Raw genomic sequence first — 22,420 nt, 5'->3', positions numbered from 1 at the left:
GGGTATCAGAACCCTAGGAACTGGAGTTAAAGCCAGTTGGGAGCCACCATGTAGGCACTGGGAATTGAACCTGAGACCTCTGGAAGAGCAGCCAATGACCATAACTACTAACCATCTCTCCAGTCCCTGTTAATTTTTCTAAATGTTAATATTTTAAAGGCAAATTTGGTATAAGTCAATTGGTAGCAGTCACCTTGATTTTGCTTAAGAAAAGCTGTGCTGTCCTGAAAGAAATCTCTAGCCTTAGTCATCACTTTCTGACTAATGTCCTGTCCAAGAAAACCATCGACCATCACTAGTTTGATTTCAGGTCCTGTGGACTTGACTAACTGACACATTTCATATAGATGAAATGATAAATCTGTGGCCACTTGTGGTGCATTGGAACTACTGTCACATGCCTTTTCATTTTACTCCAAAGGAAACCTTGTCAAATTTCATGTAAGGTAAGGTAAGGTTAGTATTGTCAGACTCACTCTGTGATTGATTATAGGGTGGTATCTTTGAAGGAGAGCCTTAGTGGATATAGCCAAGGAAAGGAAGCCACTCAGGTGGGTATCAGTTGATGAATAGACGAGTAAAAAAGTCATACATATACACAATTGAATACCATTTCGCCATAAAAAGAATGGAAAGTCTGTCATTTGTGACAATGTGGATAGGAATGGAAAAAAAAATCGAGTTCCACATGGTGTAATTCATATGTAAAATAGAAAACATAGAAGTTGGGAGTAGAATTGTGACTACATGAGTCTGGAGGGAAATGGGAGGGTATGGATGGGAAATGGGAGGGTATGGATGGGAAATGGGAGGGTATGCATGGGAAATGGGAGGGTATGGATGGGGAAATAGATCAGTAGTTACTAGGTTATTAGATAGGAATGAGAAGTCCTGGTATTTTATTGCCCAGTAAGAAAGCATCTCTAATAATCCCCATATAGTTTAAAAAGCTGGAAGAAAAGATTTTTGAAAGCTTTCAGCACTATACATTGTTTTTGTGCATTTGAAGAATCATGGTAAACCATTAACTAATGTGGACAATGTTATGTTTTACGTGTCAAAAAATTAAACTTAAAAAGATAAATTAATTATATAATTGCATGATAGGATAAAAACAGTGCTGGCAAAGCAAGCTGTTTTCTATTTGCCTTAGATTAAGATCTTTTGAATCTACTTCCTGTAAAAATTTAGGTAGACTTTCTATTTCCCAGCGATGTTAACTCTCTAGGTTCCTGATGGCTCCCTGCACTCCATAGCTACAGCAGTGCCCCAAGCGTCTCAGGAAAGGCAGCATTATCAAACACCTCTCTCAAATAAATGGTTTAATGATGATGCAACTCAAAAAGTTAAAAAGCAAGAACATACCATATCCAAACTCACCAGATGTCAAGAAATAGTAAAAATCTGAGCCAAAATCAATGAAACAAAACAAACAATACAAAGAGCTGTTTCTTTGAGAAGATAAACACCATTGGCAGGCTGTTGGCTCATTAACCAACAGAAGGAAAGGGCTCGAACAGAATCAGAAATGAACAGGGAAACATTACAGCAGACACCATAGACATACAGAATACCACAAAAAAATACTTTAAAAAACTAGACTCTATTAAGCTAGAAAACCTAAGGAAAAAATAAAAAAGAATAAGTTTCTAGATTGAGTTAAACCACCAAAATTAAACCAAGATATCAACAACCTAAACAGACTGAAAACAACAAACAAGATTGAAATAGAAGAAGAAGAAAAAAGGAGTCCTGGGTGGATTCACAGTAGATGGGTGGATTTACGGCAGATTTTGTTTCAGACTTTCAAAGATCTACAGCCAATCTTTCTTAAACTATCTTAAAAATTAGAAACAGAAGGAACGCTCTCAAACATAAACTATGGATCAAATATTACTGTAATACCTAAATCAGATAAAGACAACAGCAACAAAACATAAAGCCAAAGGACCATAGGACAATATCCCTGATTGACACAGATTATTACAGAGCCATAGGAATAAAGACAGTACGGTACTGGCACAAAAGCAGATATGAAATCAAGTGAACAAAGTAGACAATGCAAACATATCAGGTGGCTTTAGCCATCTGATATTTGAAAAAGTTGCCCAAAATATATACTGGTCAGAAGAAACAGTGTTTAGAAATGGTGCTTAGAATATCAGATGTCCAATCAGGCCTGCCTGAGAAGCTCCATCTCTCGATGTAGGAGAATAAAACTAGACCCATATCTATGACTGTGCACAACAACTAACCCCAAATGGATCAACAACATGCATGTGAAACCTGAAAATGGTAGAAGAAAACAGAGGAAGTACCCTATATGATACAGGTCTAGGGAAGGACTTTCTGTAGGACTCCATTTGCCCTGGAATTAATGTCAACAATTGGCAAGCGGGACATCACAAGGCTAAAATGCTTCCTTCTATACCTCACAGGAAGAAAAGCAAGTGAAGAGGAAACTGCTAGAGCAGGCAGGAGAGAGTCTCTCCTAGCTAAACATCTGAAAGAAGATTAATATCCAGATTTATACAGAGCATTCACTATTATTGCAAATTAGTCCATCCGCTAGGGAAATCAGTGTGGAGAATTCTCAAAAAGCCTAACATGAAGGAACCATGCGGCTCAGCTCTTCCACTCCTTGGCATATTTGCCTCAAGGCCTCAATACCCTACTCCACAGGTACTTTCTCTGCCATGGTCATTGTCGCTCTAGTCACAAGAGCTAGGAAATGGAAAGAACCTAAATGGCTTTCAAGTGATGAACGGATAATGAAAATGTGGCCTAAAAACACTATGGAATACTACTCGCTGTAAAAACAAAAACGAAAACGGAAATTGTGAACTTCGCAGGTAAATGGATGGAACTAGGAAAAGATTATATCAGACGAGGCAACAGAGATCCAGAAAGACAAACGTCGAATGTTGTCTCTTCTCTGTGGTCGTAGATCCAAATCTTCACGAGTGGGTGAATAACCTTGTAAGTGTTGCATTTCTGAAGGGAAAGACTTCCCGTACTCTAGCTGCCAGGAAAGTATCCCCAGCACAAGTGCCGCAGCTCTGCTTAGAGAGGTTTCCCCAGGGAGACAGTTCTGCTAGGAAAGGTATCCTGGAGGTCCGGAGCCAAGGAAAATCACGAAGTCCCACCTCATAACAAACCTCACACAGTAGAGAAAATCCTGTTGGGGTGACAAGCAGCAGAGAACTAGGCAGAAGGCAGGGTTCATACAGGGTTTCTTGAGGTGGGAATGGGGGTGCTTTCCAGACTGGAGGTTATGTGGCCTAATTTTGGGGGCAAGCTCAAAGATTGGTGGGATTTTATTCTTGAAGGGCAGGGCCTGGCCACTCTCCTAACTTGGGGCTGGGAATGACCACTAGAGCCCGTTAGAAAACAACCCCTAGGGCCATTAGAGAAGTCTGGAGGTGGGGCCTGGCCTCCTTTCATCTTGAGGAGCTGAGTCTGATGGTTACAGCTGTTTTATCCTCTGGCCTGGCTGCTGGACCTCCTCAGGGGGACCTCACCATGTGCACGCATTAAGGGTTTACAATGTTTACAAAGGGAATCCACCACAGGGAAAGCTTTCTCTGCCAGCCAGCTGCTTGGGTTGGCTTGGATAGCCAACAACCCTGGAGTAACTGCAGGTACCAAGAAAGCAATAAGGACTATGGATTTAGAGGGAAGAATATCAGAGTACAAGTGATGTGAAGAGAGAAATGGAAATAAAAGGGAGAGAACTCTAATTATAGAGGTGAGGAGATCAATACAGAAGGAGAGAGGAGGAGAGGATAAAATAACAGTAAGGGTGTCTGAAATAAACCCCCCAAGAAATCAAATTATTTCTTTATAATATATATTATTTCTTTATAACATCATATTCTTTATTATGATATCTTTATAATAAAATTGACCTAAAATTTGTTATATGTATAACAAATACAAGTCTGTATATAGTCATATATATTTTAAATGAAAATTTCCTACCTGGGCTGACAGTGTGCTCCACAAGATCCCTAGGCTACGTAACAGAACTACCAATTCCAGACATGAGACACCCCCTTGGGAAACCTAAAAGACTCTCCAAACATTATAACCTGCTCCCACAGGTCTTCCTTCTAGAGTTTATCTCTATTCTTCATGACTCAGTGCACTTCAGGCTTAGGATTCTGATGATCAGAACTGGATCTTCCCTGAAAGCCTCCTACCTGAGGACTAGCTTTCATGGTACCAGAAGTTTTCTTGCAAACTTCCGAAGGGGGACACAATCAACAGACCTATCCAGCTGTGACACATATGAACCACGCAATGACTAGCACAACAAGATAACAGTAAGGGCGCAGTGGTGGCACACATACCTTGGAAGTAACCAACAGTTCTCTAATTGAACTGAAGACCTGCTCAACATGAGGGAAAATATGCCTGGTCAACTACCTAGGGAGAGAGAGGTCATGGATGTTGGAGGAAATCCTACAACTACTGCTTTACCTAAACCATCCTAATCCCAAACTGTATTCTAAATATTTATCCTTTTAACCACAGATATGTGTAGACCTCTTCCATCATCAAAAAAAAAACAAAACAAAACAAAACAAAACAAAACCTTCTTGTTGCCAAAGAGACCATTCCAGAAAATTACAACTGACCAAAATGCAGAAAACAAGTAAGTTTGTGGTGTCTGGTCCAGTGGGTAAATCTACAACATAACTCTTACACCTAAAGCTCAGGAAGCATGGAGGAGGAGGGTGTGGGAGGATTGTAAGAGCCAGAGCCACACAACGTCTGTCCTGAGATCCTCTCTCCTAGAAATATAAGGGAAGATACACCTATGAAACCTCAACAATATGACTACATAAAGAAGACCCAAACAAGGAGGATACCAGTAGATATCGTAATACGGAAGGGGAAATCTCACAGGGCCCAACCATAGACAAAGAACAACAGACAACTAAGGAATGTCAAGAGAGGGAGAAAATAGTCACCCACAGAGAAGAACTTTCCAATTTGCTATATGATACCTGAAATCTTATATGTACAAGCAGCATTAGATGGACTGAGAAGGTTGTATTTGTGTGTGTGTGTGTGTGTGTGTAAATTTAAAAGAGGCCACAAGTTTGAGAGCAAATGGGGAGGTACATGGGAGGGATTAGAGGGAGGGAAGGGGAAAATGCTGTAATTATATTTCAAACCAAAATACTCTCAATAAAGACATAAAATTAGACAAAAAATGAAAAGTCACTTCTTTCGCTATTTCCATGAGATCATGACCACTGGCATTAGTTATCTCTGTGGATGACACTTTTGCTTTCGGTCCATAGACTCTGCAGGCAAGGTACCCAGTAAGCAGCACATTGCCATGTGTCTTTGCTGATCTAAGCTCTGCCATGTCTTTGCTTAATTGTAGGTTTGTATCTTCCTACCAGAGGAAAGGTCTATATTAGTGGATATGACATCTCATCTGACATGGTTCAAATTAGAAAAAGCTTGGGCTTGTGTCCCCAGGATGACCTGCTGTTCCCGATGCTGACAGTGTCAGAACACCTTCATTTCTACTGCGTGGTGAGCACTCACTTTCTGCTCTCCTCACATCCTCCAGGCAGTGTGAACAAGGACCTGCAGCCTTACCTTCATCAAAAGTTCACGTTGGAAGCAACAAGAAGGGCGAGCATGTGCACACAGCTCTGTTAAAGCCCTAAAGTAAGGATTTTCTAAGCCCAGGGTTGAGAGCACTGCATAAACTCTGACTCCTCTCTTTTAGATCAAAGGAATACCTTCGCAGAACCAATCAAGAGAAACTAACAGGATGCTCACTTCTTTTGGCCTGCTGCAGCAAAGTAATACCATGTCAAAGGATCTGAGCGGAGGAATGAAGCGCAAGCTGTCAATCATTATAGCTCTGATGGGGGACACTAAGGTAACTGACAGTTAAAATGGGTTCTCGTGGGGCTGGCGAGATGGTCCTGTGGTAAAGTACCTGTGGGGCAGGCACATGGAGACTTGGCTTCATGAATATCCCTAGCACCCAGGTAAAAGTGCCCAGCATGGTTTTGGGCGCCTATAATGTTAAACCAAAGATGATGTGGAGACAGACTGATCCCCAGAAATGAGTTCTGGGTTCAGAGTGAGACCCTGTTTCGAAAGATAAGGCACATAGGGTGGCTGAGGAAGACATTGGACATCAATTCCTGATATCCACATGTGTGTACACACATAGTAAGAAATAAGATAAAATAAAATGGGTCTCTACTCCTCCAGATTCAAACCCAAAAACTGGCACAAACTCAACTCTCCCAAATGATAAGGAGAGAGACTTCCCATTATTAACGCAACTGACATAATGTTTGACATAATGCCATAACTTTGACAGTTAAGGATTTAGCGGTTGTTCATCCTAGAGTGGCAGACATGAAGTAAGTTGACTCTTGGTTACTTACTTCTGTCTCTAGGTGGTGATACTTGATGAGCCAACATCTGGCATGGACCCAGTCTCCAGGAGGGCCACCTGGGACATACTTCAGCATTATAAAAAGGACCGTACCATCTTACTGACCACACACCATATGGATGAGGCCGATGTGCTTGGTGACCGGATTGCCATCCTGGTCATGGGGATCCTGAAGTGCTGTGGCTCTTCGCTTTTCCTGAAGAAACTATATGGTCTCTGTCTGTTTGTCTGCCTGCCTATCTGTCTGTCTATCTATCTATCTATCTATCTATCTATCTATCTATCTATCTATCTATCTATCCATCTGATTCTTTGTATTTTTAGCTGGGTGTGGTGGCACATGCCTATAACTGTGATGCTTCGTAGGCTTGAGAGAGTAGGAACAATGAAGGAATGATGAATTAGAAGCTCTACATAGCGAGACCTTGTCTCAAAAAATATTCTTCTAACATTATTTTCATTCTTGTTTTTTTTTTCTTTCTACACAGGCCTTCCCATGTTCTGATGCATTAGGTCTGAAGTATTTTGGTTATAATTTAGACAAAACCTATGCAGGTTTTTTTTTCTCCCATTCTGACCCAATAAGCATATTCTGACTTAGAAAATGTTCCTTATTGTCCCAATAAACAAGGACATTGTATTTATTTCTTCCATCTGGCTGATGATAACTGATAATTTGTCATAGGAGCAAAGATTTAATGCAAAGTTCAATGGAGGCTTATAGGGACTAATATAACACATGGGCACAGCTGAGTTGTTTGTTATGGATGCTGAAAGTATGTCTCAAACTAGTAAGAAATACAAACTTTGGAAGATACTGATCAATGGGTGTAGTTAAAGATGGAGTCATTCCAGTATTTGAATTCATTCAGCTCACATTTACTGGTTCTCCCATGAGTGAACTGTTAGATCTCACTCTTGATACACATGACTTAATAATATCTACAGAGCTCTCCCTTCTTATGTATAAGAGAGCTGGTGCTCATATTTCAGTAATGAGAAATCTAAAAGGTAATTGAAAGAGATTTGGGCCTGGGTTCATCTAACACCCAAGCCCAAACTTTTCTGTACTTAATGAGAAATCTAAAAGGTAATTGAAAGAGATTTGGGCCTGGGTTCATCTAACACCCAAGCCCAAACTTTTCTGTACTTAATGCTGGCTGGCTTGTCACTCTTCAGGAAGATAGACCACCTCTTCTTTTCCCTTCTCCAAAGAGGAATGTGGGTTTTAATAGTAAACTCCTCAATGTCAGAAGTAGGGTAAACAATATCATCGACTGCCTTTACACTCTTGATTAGTAAATAGAAACCAGTGTTCTATTGTAAGTCAACAGGGCACACATAATTAGTACCTGAATATATTGATTATTGATGGGGTTTTCAGTTTAAAAAGAAACTTACAAGGGTAATGATGGCTGGAAACACATTCAGTAGGTCAAGTCGTGTGTGTGTCAGGACTGATCCCATGCAATGCCTTTAATACTGGGTGGGCATGGTGGCCCACTTGTAATTCCAGCTGCCAGGAGGCCAAGACTAAGAGTCCCCCTAGCAAACTGGCTAGCCAGACAAGACAAGTCTTTGAGCTCTGGTATCAAGTAAGAGAGCCTGCTTCAATGTATACAGAAGATAGTGCTCAAAGAAGACACACAATGTCAACCATTGTCCCACATCAACACAAATGCATACAGCCATGTACACACACATGTACATATGCACTTGCACGCATAAGAACACACATACATTATTTGATGATTTAAGGCACACTAACCGAGGACCTATTATAAGCCAGGCATGATTTAGATCCTAAGGATGGTCCTCAGTTAGTGTGCCTGGAATCATCAAATAATGTGGATCTTTGTTCTCTCAGCTACTGCTGGCCTTTTTAGCAGGAGAGTACTTATAGAGAATATCTTCTGTAGTTCCCCAAATCTGATCTGTAACTTATATTGCTCTTCACTCTGGACTCTGAGAGCAGGAGGTGGTAGCTTTTGTAATACATTCTTTAAAGGTTGGGGATTAAACAGCTCAGTGGAAGATAATTTGCTTCACGTGCTCATGGCCATGGGTTCAATCTCATACATCACACACACACACACACACACACACACACACACACACACACACACACGAATACACTTCCTTAGACTTGTAAGCAAGTGACTTATAGCACATCATACCCACTACACACTCTGTGTGTAACCAGAATATCAGAGCCCACTGCTACCTGCCATTTGCAGAAGTCATTGATCATTGCTGGGATTTAAATCTAGTAAACCTTGATTTATTCAGTGAATGACTATCTGAGAACATGGCAGATAAAATAGCCTCAAAATCTGTCTCACATCTTATCTCTAGCTATCAGGTTACACAGCAGGGGTAGCCTGTGGCAAGAGGACAGTCTGTCCTGAGCTGCCTTGCCATCCTGGTCAAGTGGACTCAGGATATCACCGATTCTCTTATTACCAGCCTCTGTTCCTCTGTCCCCTCTCTGGATACTCAGGTTCAGGCCATGTGAGTTAAGTTAGTTCCTGTGATTTCAACCTGTGCTTCACCAGGAGTATCAGAGCCTGGGAACAGGGGGATCACTCAGAATAAGCTAAGCATGAACAGTTCTGGATGTTAAGTTCTTAGTGACATGTGCAACTGTTTGACAACACAGCATGCATGTGTGTCTTTTTATTACAGAATGCCACAGTGCCTTGTCACACGCAGCTAATAGAGCTGAACAGTAGAGATTAAGCATGCTTTAGCTGAGAATATTGAGACGCTTCCTTGACTTTCTTGATGGATCTTTTCAGGTGTGGGGTATCACCTAGTCATCGTGAAGACTCCTGACAGCGATGATGAAAAAATCTTCCAGCTGATTAAGAATTACATACCAACTGCCAAGATGGAGACCAATGTGGCAGCTGAGCTGTCATTTATCCTGCCCAAGGAGCACACGCACAGGCAAGGGTCTAGACATGCTACACAATGGTGTTGGGCCACCAGAAACCACTGTGACCTTTCCAGGTTTCTTCAAGTTTGGCAAACAGATCCTTGCCAGTTATCTATTGAGACACTCTAGTCAGAACGTTTGCTTTCTAAGATTTCAGTAATTGTACTGAAGGATGCCACAAAAGGTAGCCACCATAAGATCTTCACATCAATATATTGAAAACTGGCATTGATTGTTGATATGACAGGGCGCTATATTAATACATCTTTTTCTTCTTGGAACACAGACACAAGTCAATTTATTTTGTTGCATAAAAAGGGGTTTTAATGTTCCCTCTCATATATATATATATATATATACATACACACACACACACACACACACTTGTGTGTGTGTGTAAAAATTGTGATGCCTTAATAGGTGCTTGTTACAGAGTGATCAAATTAAGTAATTAATAAATACATCACCACATATACTAATTTTGCAGAAAAAATTAGAAGTATATAATACATCAGATTTATAGGGATCCGTCAAGTTTAGTGCTCCTACTAACTGGGAGTTTATACTGCACCACCGACATGTGCTCAAGATTGCTCAAGCTCAAGACTCTTCTATGTTGGGGATGAACAGTTTCCAAGCCTCTAACTTCTGTGATTTTTTTTTTCATTTTTCTGCTTGGGTGTGTGTCTTATACTTCTTATTTGTTTATCCTGTATTTATTATAGTATTTTTCTGTTTGCTTGTGTTTCTTTAGAGGAGCTACAGTATGTAGTAAGTAAATTAAATCTAAACTATCAGGGAAAACAGAAAGTCAATATATGCAGAAAGTTAACCATGATTTTATTAGAAAACCAGGAAGCAGTTTGCTGTAGCAACTTGCTGGTGTATTTTCCTTCTGATGTCCCACATTTGTGATTTGTCAAGGACCTTGAAAACCACAAACATCACAAGAATTTCCGTGACACATGAATTGCACTGCTCAGGGAAATTAGCCAAGAACAGATAAACACATGTATGCTTGTGCAGATACTATCTCCCTTATCTTTCAGGTTTGCAGAGCTTTTCACAGACCTAGAAAAAAAACAAGAAGTGCTGGGAATCTCTGGCTTTGGTGTCTCCATGACTACCATGGATGAGGTTTTCTTCAAGTGAGTAACAATACACAAATAAGGTCGAGAAACCCTTCCAACTCCCCAGAGCTACACTTCACTTTGAAAGCAATTCTCATTCATCTCAAGATACAGGAGAGGCACCAACCTTGAGCATTCGCCATGAAAGCCTGGGACCCTCAACCAAGTCAGGCGACCTCATGTGTGCTCTGATTTCCAGCATCCAGTCTTTGGACTAGTTTTTGTTCTCACAACCCTTCTTACCCATCATGCCACATGGAGGCAGCTTCTAAAACACCACATTGCCCCAGAATCCCATTACATCTTCTTATTCTGTGGTTTCTTTTCTGTGATTGCATTTCTACTTTATATTCTCACGTGCACACTTCTCAATAGAATCATGAACCAAGGAGGTCAAATCAGCCATGTATTCATCTGCTTTGTAAAGTAATCTGTATATTTATTTAGTGTAGAAAATTTAGAAAAACATGTTAGACTTCTATAGAATTAGAAGTACTATAAAAATAAAATTGCAATTACCACTATAATTTTGTAAGATGTAAGATATTTAATAACCATTTTATCCTAAAAATAAGAGATGCATTGTCTTGGAACTTTATTCATGTTTAGTTTATCTTGGCCTTGAGGCTGGGGCTCAGGGCTGGTGTCCATGTGCTTTTCTTACATACACAAAGCCTTGCATTCAATCTACAGCACCAGAAATTTTGAGGTGCTGGGAATCAAACCCCCAGGCCTCCAGCATACTGGGCAATGTCTTGATGATTGAGATTCAGTTTCCTCACATCCACACCCAAAGTGCGTTTCCCATCATTAGTAATAGGATTTCACATGAAATCCATCAAAATGTCTGTATGCATGGAAAATTTGGAGAGCAGGAGTTAGGGAGCTAATATTGAATCTTATAAGTTATTTTTTAACACACACACACACACACACACATATATATATATATATATATATATATATATATATACAATCAACTCTCTCTCTCTCTCTCTCTCTCTCTCTCTCTGTATGTGTGTGTGTGTGTATGTGTGTGTGTGTATGTGTGTGTGTGTAGGGTCAGTAATCTGGAAGATTTGAAATTGAACACTGAGATTGCTCCATCAGCTTCCAAAGTGAGCCAAAGCTCAAATGAAGACAACCAGAACATGAATGTGCCCAGAAAATTTGAGCGACCAGGTTACTCAAGAAGACACTTGGATTCTTCATTCAATACCGGGGTGAGCATTTCCCAAGAATATAATGCTACCATATTTGGAGAGAGTAAAAGAAGATACTTAAGTTTTTGAACTTAATTCAGAAGAGTTTCAAGGTTCTTAGAGCAAGCCCATTCACACAGGGAAACATTTGTAAGGAAATTCCCTTAATTTTCTAACTTGGTTGTGAAATAGTGAAGGTAAAAAAAAAAGGTCTATTTTAATTACTTGATTCCATTTACTTTCCTATTATGTGGCACACGTACATACATATGTATATCTACATATGGAGATCAGAGAACAACCATGAAGAGTAAATTCTCTCTTTCTACCCACCATGGGTGTTCTGGAGATCCAGTTCAGGTCATCCGGTTTTGCCACGTGCATGCTGATCCACAAAGTCATCTTGCCAGCCCAGATTTCACTTTCACACTTGGTCTTCATCACGGGGTTTTCAGAACTGTCAGTTCATTCTGAGCTGAAGAAGAGAGCTGGTTCAAATGATTACAGTCACTACTCACATGCACAAAGGGCATTTCAATCCGGATGTGGCTGGGTCCCAGAATCCCTTCATCATCCTGGGGCTGCTACCTCATGGTCTAACATTTGTGGTGGTGTTCTCCTGATTTATCTTCCGTACAAACTTTTGCACTTTTGTGCAGCAGAGATTCTTATGATGCAAGAAAGTATTGTATATGAGCGTCTAGAATTTTGAGTTGAAGTTGTGATTTTCCACTGTCATTTATTGGATGGTTGTCGTTGGTCAGGCTGACCTAAGACTGTTTGGTGAGGCTGTTTCAGGGGGCTGAACATATTCAAGTGCACCCTGTGTCAGGTGGGAGGTGCCCCACCTTGCCACCTCCTCTCCATACTCTGTCCTCCCAGTTTCTTCCTTGAGTGTAAACTGCCCCCCCCAAAGTTTGAAAAAAATAGACAAAATTATGTATTCATGTACACTTCCAAATAGGTCAAGTGAAAATATACTGGGCACATTGCAGTTTTAAACTAGATTCTTCTGTTCCCTGACATTCAGTAACCCTGTAGATCATTGAGAGCTGGCCGAGGAAATTTGATGTGAATGGTAATGTTGAAGGATGACATTTAATGTAAGAGAATGGATGTGGTGTTCAGCAAAGAGGCATAATGAACATGTCAATGAAAATTCCCCTTCGGGGACTTTCATAATACTGAAGTTAGGTGCCAAGCGTTAATGCCCTCGTAGAACACAATGTAGCTGGTCTGCCAGCTGGGCTCTTCCTTCTGCACTTCTGTCATCACAGCTGAAGACGTTTGTGCTGGCCACTTCCATCAAGGTGTGTGACCGCTGTAACATTATCTTTCTCTCCTCTTGCAGTGGTCTCTTTACATCCAGCAGTTCAGAGCCATGTTCATCAAAAGGGTAATGTTCTCTTGGCGCTACTGGAAACTGCTGCTGCTGCAGTTGCTGGCACTTCTGGGCCTCATGTATCTTCTGATAAAAGGAATAAGTTTCTCAGCTCCTACAGAGCCTGCCAGGGTGATGGACTTGGAACAGTATGGCGAGACCATTGTCCCTTTCTCAGTTTCTGGGGATCCCAATTTGACCCAGATTCTCACCAAAAATCTTGAGATCATGTTGAAGGCTAAAAAACAAAAAATTCATGAAGTACAAGGTAAGTCTCTTCCAAACAGAGAAATAGTACCTACAGATGAAGACCCGTTTATACCAATTTGAAAGGAAGGTCTTAGCTGGAAAGTTCAGCTCTTTGTTCCTCTCCTCTCCTCTCCTCTCCTCTCCTCTCCTCTCCTCTCCTCTCCTCTCCTCTCCTCTCCTCTCCTCTCCTCTCCTCTCCTCTCCTCTCCTCTCCTCTCCTCTCCTCTCCTCTCCTCTCCTCTCCTCTCCTCTCCTCTCCTCTCCTCTCCTCTCCTCTCCTCTCCTCTCCTCTCCTCCCCTCCCCTCCCCTCCCCTCCCCTCCCCTCCCCTCCCCTCCCCTCCCCTCCCCTCCCCTCCCCTCCCCTCCCCTCCCCTCCCCTCCCCTCCCCTCCCCTCTCTCTTTCTTCCCCACTTTCTTTTATTTTGTAATCAGTTTTACAAAGCCAGCCAGTTCGAGAAAAGAACCATCCTTTAAGACCATTATTATTATTGGCGATGGGAGTACTCTGAAGGGAGGAGGATCATCATAATGAGGAGCAATGATGAGATGTTTAGGGAAATAAAAACATTTAGAAGCAGGTGCATATCAGGAAACTAGAAAAAGGGGATATCTAAGGAAGACTTCAAGCCATGTGATCTTCTAATGCTGGAGAGTATTTCCCTGCATAGATGCAATCCACAAAAGTAAGAGAGCAACTGTGTTTCATCAAGAGATCCAAGTTCCTGAATATGTAAACTAAACATAGAATGAGGGAGAAAATAAATCACTCCACAGTAATAGTGGGAGATTTTAAAACTTTATTTTCAACAATGAACCTATCAGTGGATGACATTTCAACACTAAGTGGTGTATTTAACCAACACTGTAGATCACATGAGCCTACCACACCCACATGAAAGTGCCCAGCCAAGTACAATATAAGTTATATTTTTGTTCAAGTACACAAGGAGCATTATTCAAGATATATATTATATATTATATGGGGAAGGATTGGATATTTTCTTTATTTACGTTTCAAATGTTTTCCCCTTTCCAGGTCTCCTCTTTGAAAATCCCCTATCTCATCCCCCCTCACCCTGCCTCAATGAGGGTGCTCCCCCACCCACCCACTTCTGTCCTTCTGCCCTGGCATTCCCCTATACTGGGACATCAAACATCCTCAGGCCTGAGGGCCTCTCCTCCCACTGATGTCCAACAAGTCCATCCTTTGCCATGTATGTGGCCAGCACCATGGGCCACTCCATGTGTATTCTTTGGTTGGTGATCCAGTCCCTGAGAGCTCCAGGGGGTCTGGCCTATTGGTTGACATTGTTGCTCTCTCCATGGGGCTGCAAATCTCCTCAGCTCCTTCAGTCCTTTCTCCAACTCTACCAGCAGGAACTCCCTCACACAATTCAATAGTTGGCTGTGAGCATCTGAGCATCCACCTCTGTATTTGTCAGGCTCTGGCAGGCTTCTCAGGAGACAATAACATCAGCCTTCCATCAGCAAGTACACTTCAATTGCTTCCTGGTTTGGTGGCTGCATATGGGATGGATCCCCAGGTGGGGCAGTCTCTGGATGGCCTTTCCTTCAGTCTCTGCTCCACATTTTGTCTCTATATTTCCTCCAGTGAGTATTTTGTTTACTCTTCTAAGAAGCACTGAAACATCCACACTTTGGGCTTCCTTCTTCTTAGGCTTCATATGATCTGTGAATTGAATCTTGGGTATTCTGAACTTTTGGGCTAATATCCACTTATCAGTGAGTACATACCGTGTGTGTTCTTTTGTGACTGAATTACCTCACTCAGGATATTTTCAAGTTCCATCCATTTGCCTGCGAATTTCATGAAGTCATTTTTTTAATAGCTGAGTAGTATTCCATTGTGTTAATGTATCACATTTTTCTGTATCCATTCCTCTGTTGAGGGATATCTGAGTTGTTTATAGCTTCTGGATATTATAAATATGGCTGATATGAACATAGTAGAGCATGTGTCCTTGTTATATTTGGAGCATCTTCTGGGTATAGGAATGGTATAGCTGGGTCCTCAGGCAGTACTATGTCCAATTTTCTGAGGAATCATCAGACTGATTTCCAGAGGGCTTGTACCAGCTTGCAATCACACTAGCAATGGAGGAGTGTTCCTCTTTCTCCACATTCTCGCCAGCATCTGATGTCACCTGAGCTTTTGATCTTAGCCATTCTGATTGGTGAGAGGTGGATCTCAGGGTTGTTTTGATTTGAATTTCCCTGATGACTAAGGATGTTGAGCACTTCTTTCTTTCTTTCTTTTTCTTTCTTTCTTTCTTTCTTTCTTTCTTTCTTTCTTTCTTTCTTTCTTTCTTTCTTTCTTTCTTTCTCTCTTTCTTTCTTTCTTTCTCTCTCTCTCTCTCTCTCTCTCTCTCTCTCTCTCCCTCCCTCCCTCCCTCCCTCCCTCCCTCCCTCCCTCCCTTCCTTCCTTCCTTCCTTCCTTCCTTCCTTCTCTTATTTATTTATTTATTTATTTATTTATTTATTTATTTATTTATTTTGGTTTTTTTTTTGAGGAACATTTCTTTAGGAGCTTCACAGCCCTTTTGGTTTCCTCAGTTAAGAATTCTCTGTTTAGCTCTGTTCCCCATTTTTAAATAGGTTTATTTGGTTCTCTGGAGTCTTAGCTTCTTGATTTCTTTGTGTATATTGGATATTAGCCCTCATTCGGATGTAGGGTTGGTAAAGATCTTTTCCCAATCTATTGGTTGCCGTTTTATCCTATTAACAGTGTCCTTTGCCTTACAGAAGCTTTTCAATTTTATGAGATCCCATTTTTCAATTCTTGATCTTAGAGCATAAGCCATTGGTGTCCTGTTCAGAAACTTTTCTCCTGTGCCCATGTGTTCCAGACTTTCCCCCCACTTTTTCTTCTATTAGATTCAGTGTATCTGGTTTTATGTGGAGATCTTTGATCCACTTCGACTTGAGATTTCTACAGGGAAATAAGAATGGATCAATTTGCATTGTTCTACATGTTGACCACCAGTTTGAACCAACACTATTTGTTGAAAATGCTGTTCCCCCCCCCCCCCACTGGATGGCTTTTGCTCTTTTGTCAAAGATCAAGTGACCATAGCTGTGTGGGTTCATTTCTGAGTCTTCAGTTCTATTCCATTGATCTATCTGCCTGTCACTGTACCAATACTATGCACTTTTTAACACAATTGCTCTGTAGTACAGCTTGAGGTCAGGGATAGTGATTCCTCCAGAAGTTCTTTTATTGTTGAGAATAATTTTCCCTATCCTGAGTGTTTTGTTATTCCAAATGAATTTGAGAATTGCTCTTTCTAAATCTATGAACAATTGGGTTGGAATTTTGATGGGGATTGCATTGAATCTGTAGATTGCTTTCAGCAAGATGGCCATTTTTACTATATTAATCCTGCCAATCCATGAGCATAGGAGATCTTTCCATCTTCTGAGGTCTTCTTTGATTTCTCTCATCCGAGACTTGAAGTTCTTGTCATACAGATCTTTCACTAGTTTGGTATGAATCACACTAAGATAACTTTATATTATTTGTGGCTATTGTGAAGGGTGTCATTTCCCTAATTTCTTTCTCAGCCTGTTTATCCTTTGAATAGAGGAAGGCTACTGATTTGTTTGAGTTAATTTTATATCCAACCACTTTGCTGAAGTTGTTTATCAGCTGTAGGAATTCTCTGGTGGAGTTTTTACGATCACTTAAGTATACTATCATATCATCTGCTAATAGTGATATTTTCGCTTCTTCCTTTCCAATTTGTATCCTTTTGACCTCTTTTGTTGTCTAATTTCTCTAGCTAGAACTTCAAGTACTATATTGAATAGATAGGGAGAGAGGGGTCAGCCTTGTCTAGTCTCTGATTTTAGTGGGATTGCTTCAAGTTTCTCTCCATGTAGTTTGATGTTGGCTACGGGTTTGCTGTATATTGCATTTACTATGCTTAGGTATGGGCCTTGAATTCCTAATCTTTCCAGGACTTTTAACATGCAAGGATGTCGAACATTATCATATGCTTTTTCAACAACTAATAAAATGATCATGTGGTTTTCCTCTTTGAGTTTGTTTATGTAGTGGATTACATTAATGTATTTCTGTATATTGAACCATCCCTGCATCCCTGGGATGAAGCCTACTTGATCATGGTGAATGATCATTTTGATGTATCCTTGGATTTGGTTTTCAAGAATTTTATTGAGTATTTTTGCATCAATATTCATAAGGGAAATTGGTCTGAAGTTCTCTTTCTTTGTGGAGTCTTTGTGAGGTTTTGGTATAAGCATAATTGTGGCTTCGTAGAACAAGTTGGGTAGTGTTCCTTTGTATCTATTTTGTGGAATAGTTTGAAGAGTTTTGGTGTTAGGTCTTCTTTGAAGTTCTGATAGTATTCTGCACTAAACCCATCTGGTCCTGAGCTTTTTGGGTTGGGAGAATTTTAATGACTGCTTCTATTTCTTTCAGGGTTATGGGACTGTTTAGATGGTTTATCTGATCCTGATTTAATTTTGGTATGTGGTATCTGTTTAGAAAATTGTCCATTTCATTCAGATTTTCCAGTTGTGCTGAGTATAGGCTTTTGTAGTAGGATCTGATGATTTTTAAAATTTCCTCAGTTTCTTTTGCTATATCTCCCTTTTCATTTCTAATTTTGTTAATTTGGATACTGTCTCTATGCCCTCTGGTTAGTCTAGCTAAGGGTTTATCTATCTTGTTAATTTTCTCAAAGAACCAGCTTCTGGTTTGGTTGATTCTTCGTGTAGTTCTTTTTGTTTCTACTTAGTTGATTTCAGCCCTGGATTTGATTGTTTCCTAGTGTCTACTCCTTTTGGGTGTATTTGCTTCTTTTTGTCCTAGCGCTTCCAGATGTGCTGTTAATCTGCTAGTGTATGCCCTCTCCTGTTTCTTTTCGGAGGCACCCAGAGCTATGAGTTTTCCTCTTAGGACTGTTTTCATTGTATCCCATAAGTTTGGGTATGTTGTGCCTTCATTTTCATTAAATTCTAAAAAATCTTTCATTTCTTTCTGTATTTCTTCCTTGACCTAGTTATCATTGAGTAGAGTGCTGTTCAGCTTCCATGTGTGTGTGGGCTTTCTGTCATTTTGTTGCTATTGAAGACCAGCCTTAATCCATAATGATCTGATAGGAGACATGGAATAATTTCAATCTTCTTATATCTGTTAAGCTCTGTTTTGTGACTTATTATATGGTCAGTTTTGGAGAAGGTAACATGAGGTGCTGAAAAGAAGGTATTTTTTTTTTTAATCAGGGTAAAATATTCTATAGATACATCAAATCCATTTGGTCCATAACTTTGGTTAGTTTCACTGTATCTCTGTTTAATTTCTGTTTCCATTGATGAGAGTGGTGTGTTGAAGACTCCCACTATTATTGCGTGCAGTGCAATATGTGCAAAGCAGTATGTGTGCTTTGAGCTTTAGTAAAGTTTCTCTTATGAATGTGGGTACCAGCCAGGTGTGGTGGCACACTCCTTTAATCCCAGCACTCGGGAGGCAGAGGCAGTCAGATTTCTGAGTTCGAGGCCAGCCTGGTATACAAAGTGAGTTCCAGGACAGCTAGGGCTATACAGAGAAACCCTGTCTACAAACAAACAAACAAACAAACAACAACAACAAAAAGAATGTGGGTACCCTTGCGTTTGGAGCATAGATGTTCAGAATTTAAAGTTCTTCTTGGTAGATTTTTCCCTTGATGAATATGAAGTGACTTTCCTTATCTTTTTTGATAACTTTAGGTTGAAAGTCGATTTAATCCAATATTAGAATGGCTACTCCAGCTTGTTTCTTGGGACCATTTGCTTGGAAAATTGTTTTCAAGGCCTTTACTCTGAGATAGTGTTTGTCTTTGACACTGAGGTGTGTTTCCTGTATGCAGCAAAATGCTGGGTCCTATTTACATATCCAGTCTGTTAGACTATGTCTTTTTATTGGGGAATTGAGTCCATTGATGTTAAGAGATATTAAGGAATAGTGATTGTTGCTTCCTGTTGTTTTTAATGTTATTTTTATGTTTGTGTGACTATCTTCTTTTGGGTTTGTTGAAAGATTACTTTCTTGTTTTTCTAGGGTATAGTTTCCCTCTTGTGTTGGTGTTTTCCATGTATTATCCTTTGTAGGGATGGATTTGTGGAAAGATATTGTATAAATTTGTTTTTGTCATGTAATATCTTGGTTTCTCCATCTATGGTAATTGAGAGTTTTGCTGGGTACAGTAGTCTGGACTGGTATTTGTGTTCTCTTAGGATTTGTATGACATCTGCTCAGGATCTTCTCACTTTTATAATCTCTGGTGAGAAGTCTGGTGTAATTCTGATAGGTCTTCCTTTATATGTGACTTGACATTTTTCCCTTACTATTTTTAATATTCTTTCTTTGTTTTGTGCATTTGGTGTTTTGACTATTACCGGACAGGAGGGATTTCTTTTTTTGGTCCAAACTATTTGAAGTTCTGTAGGCTTCTTGTATGTTCATGGGCATCTCTTTCTTTAGATTAGGGAAGTTTTCTTCTATAATTTTGTTGAAGATATTTACTGGCCTGTTAAGTTGGGAATCTTCACTCTCTTCTATATCTATTATCCTTAGGTTTGGTCTTCTTATTGTGTCCTGGATTTCCTGGATGTTTTGGGTTAGGAGCTTTTTTGCATTTTTGCATTTTCTTTGACTGTTGTGTCAATGTTTTCTTTATCTTCTGCACCTCAGATTTTCTCTTCTGTCTCTTATATTCTGTTGGTGATGCTTACATCTGTGACTCCTGATCTCTTTCCTAGTTTTTTTTTTTTTTTTTTTAACTCTAGGGGTGTCTCCCTTTGTGATTTCTTTATAGTTTCTTTTCATTTTTTAGATCCTGGATGGTTTTGTTCAGTTCCTTCATCTGTTTGGTTGTGTTTTCCTGTAATTCTTTAAGGGATTTTTGTGTTTCTTTTTTAAGGTCTTCTGTTTACCTGAGTTCTCTTTTATTTCTTTAAGGGAGTTATTTATGTCCTTCTTAAAGTCCTCTATCATCATCATGAGATATGATTTATAACCAGAGTCTTGCTTTTCTGGTGTGTTGGATCAACCAGGGCTTGCTGTAGTAGGAGAACTGGGTTCTGGTCATGCCAAGTAGCCTTGGTCTTTGTTGCTTATGCTCTTTTCCCTACCTTTTGCAATATGGTTATCTCTGGTATTAGCAGGTCTTGGTGTCTCTGACTGTGACTTGTCCCTCCTGCAAGCCTGTGTGTCAGGAGTACTGGGAGACCAGTTCTCTCTGGGAGGAATTTAGGTATGGAGTGGTGGTCTTACTTGTACTCACAGGCTTGTCTGCACTCCTGGGAGGCTAGCTCTCTCCTGGTGCTATTTGGGTATGGAGTCCTATGGCACAGGATCAGTTCTAGGCTCTGATGGTAACCAGGAGCCCGAAATTCCAAAGTCAGTGATGTTGACACAATGAGACAGAGAAATTTCCCTCAGTTTTCAGTGTCTTGAAAGTATGTCATGCCCTTCTAACTACTGCAGCATCTCCTAAGACCATGTATAGCTAGGCAAGTTCCATACAACTAAGACGCCAAAATAAGTCTTAATACAATCTAAAAATTGAAACGGCAGAAATATCCTTTAAGATTTTGATAGAACAAAACTGAAAATCAGTAACAGCAAAAAAAAAAATCATGAAATTCATGTATATAGTATAAATAACATACTCTTAAGGGATTGTTGGGGCAAAGAATTGTAAAGGAAATAAAAGATCCAAATAAGAAAAAAATAATACATCAAAATTTATCAGATATAGTGAAAATGCTAAAAGAAAAAATTTAACTGAGAGAGAAAAGCAATTGATAAACGTAGCCTTACATTTAAAAACATTTCCTCCTAACCTTACATTTTAAGTAACCAGATAAATACAATGATCCTCTGCTATTAAAGGGAAGAAAGAGAAATAGAGCCCGAGCAAAGAGAAACAGGACAGGAAAAGGCTATAAACCCAGATCCAAGTTAAGGAAAGGTCATTAGTCCTCATTTCATAGAAATAAAGATTACAAAGAAGGTTTATACTAACCTGTATAGCAAAGTAAGATATTCTAATGAAATAAGCATGATTGTAGTAATTCACCATTAAAAAATATAAAGGCTTAGTAGATCTGTGACTGATAAGAATATTAAGCCTGCAACAAATACCTGCACATTAAAAAGCAATTTAATGGCCTAGTTAGTCATCAATGGGAGGAGAGGCCCTAGGTCCTGTAAAGGTTCTATGCCCCAGTATAGGGGAATGCCAGGGCCAGGAATGGGGGTGGATGGGCTGGGGAGCAGGGGGAGGGAAGAGGGGATAGGGGAGTTTTGGAGGGGAAACTAGGAAAGGGGATAACATTTGAAACGTAAATAAAGAAAATATCTAATAAAAAAAAAGAAAAAGAAATAAAAAGCAATTCAAGGGCTGGAGAGATGACTCAGAGGATAAGAGCACTGGCTGCTCTTCCAGAAGTCCTGAGTTCAATTCCCAGAAACTACATGGTTGCTCATAACCATTTATAATGAGATCTGATGCCCTCTTATGTCCAAGAAAGCAGAACATGGTATACATAATAAATAAATAAATAAATAAATCTTTAAAAAAATATCGCCGAGTACCAACCATTCTCAAAATATTTGAAAATGAGGGGATAATTCCAAACAAATCCTATGAGGCTAGGATTTCTTCAATACTCAAGCTAGACAAAGATGTTATAAGAAAATAAAACTATGGATTTATGTCCCTGATGAGTACTGGCACAAAAATTCCTAACAAAACACCAGCAAACAACTCAGAGGTACATTTAGCAGAATTACACTTCATTCTTGGAGTTAAACATCTTCCATAATGAGAAAGACTGGAAGCCCCTCCTCACATTAGGAATAAGACAGAGATGGCAGGTCTTCCTACTTCTATTCATACAAAGCTGCATATACTACCAAGAAATTTAGGCAAGAAATAGAAAGACACCCAGTTGGAGGATAGAGAAGTAAAACCGACTCCACTCAGACATGATCTTCTATGCAGAAACCCACAACAGCACACACCTGCATGCACACACTTTGTTAGAGC

At 40.0% G+C, this 22,420-nt stretch overlaps 1 protein-coding gene across 1 annotated transcript in view; it reads left to right on the top strand.

The window, feature by feature from the left end:
- Positions 1-22,420, top strand: part of LOC110298830 (phospholipid-transporting ATPase ABCA3-like) — a 108,769-nt gene that overhangs the window by 36,523 nt on the left and 49,826 nt on the right. Inside the window, exons 14-20 of the mRNA XM_021168316.2 lie at positions 5,399-5,553; positions 5,753-5,908; positions 6,441-6,651; positions 9,238-9,388; positions 10,427-10,525; positions 11,568-11,730; positions 13,061-13,358. Coding sequence (XP_021023975.1) covers positions 5,399-5,553; positions 5,753-5,908; positions 6,441-6,651; positions 9,238-9,388; positions 10,427-10,525; positions 11,568-11,730; positions 13,061-13,358 — 1,233 coding nt within the window. The remainder of the gene's footprint in view (positions 1-5,398; positions 5,554-5,752; positions 5,909-6,440; positions 6,652-9,237; positions 9,389-10,426; positions 10,526-11,567; positions 11,731-13,060; positions 13,359-22,420) is intronic.

The sequence above is a fragment of the Mus caroli genome, unplaced genomic scaffold (genome assembly GCF_978045245.1).
Source record: "Mus caroli unplaced genomic scaffold, Mus_caroli_1 scaffold_8, whole genome shotgun sequence".
In the NCBI taxonomy this organism is placed as follows: Eukaryota; Metazoa; Chordata; class Mammalia; order Rodentia; family Muridae; genus Mus; species Mus caroli.
This window is presented reverse-complemented; position numbering and strand designations above follow the sequence as displayed.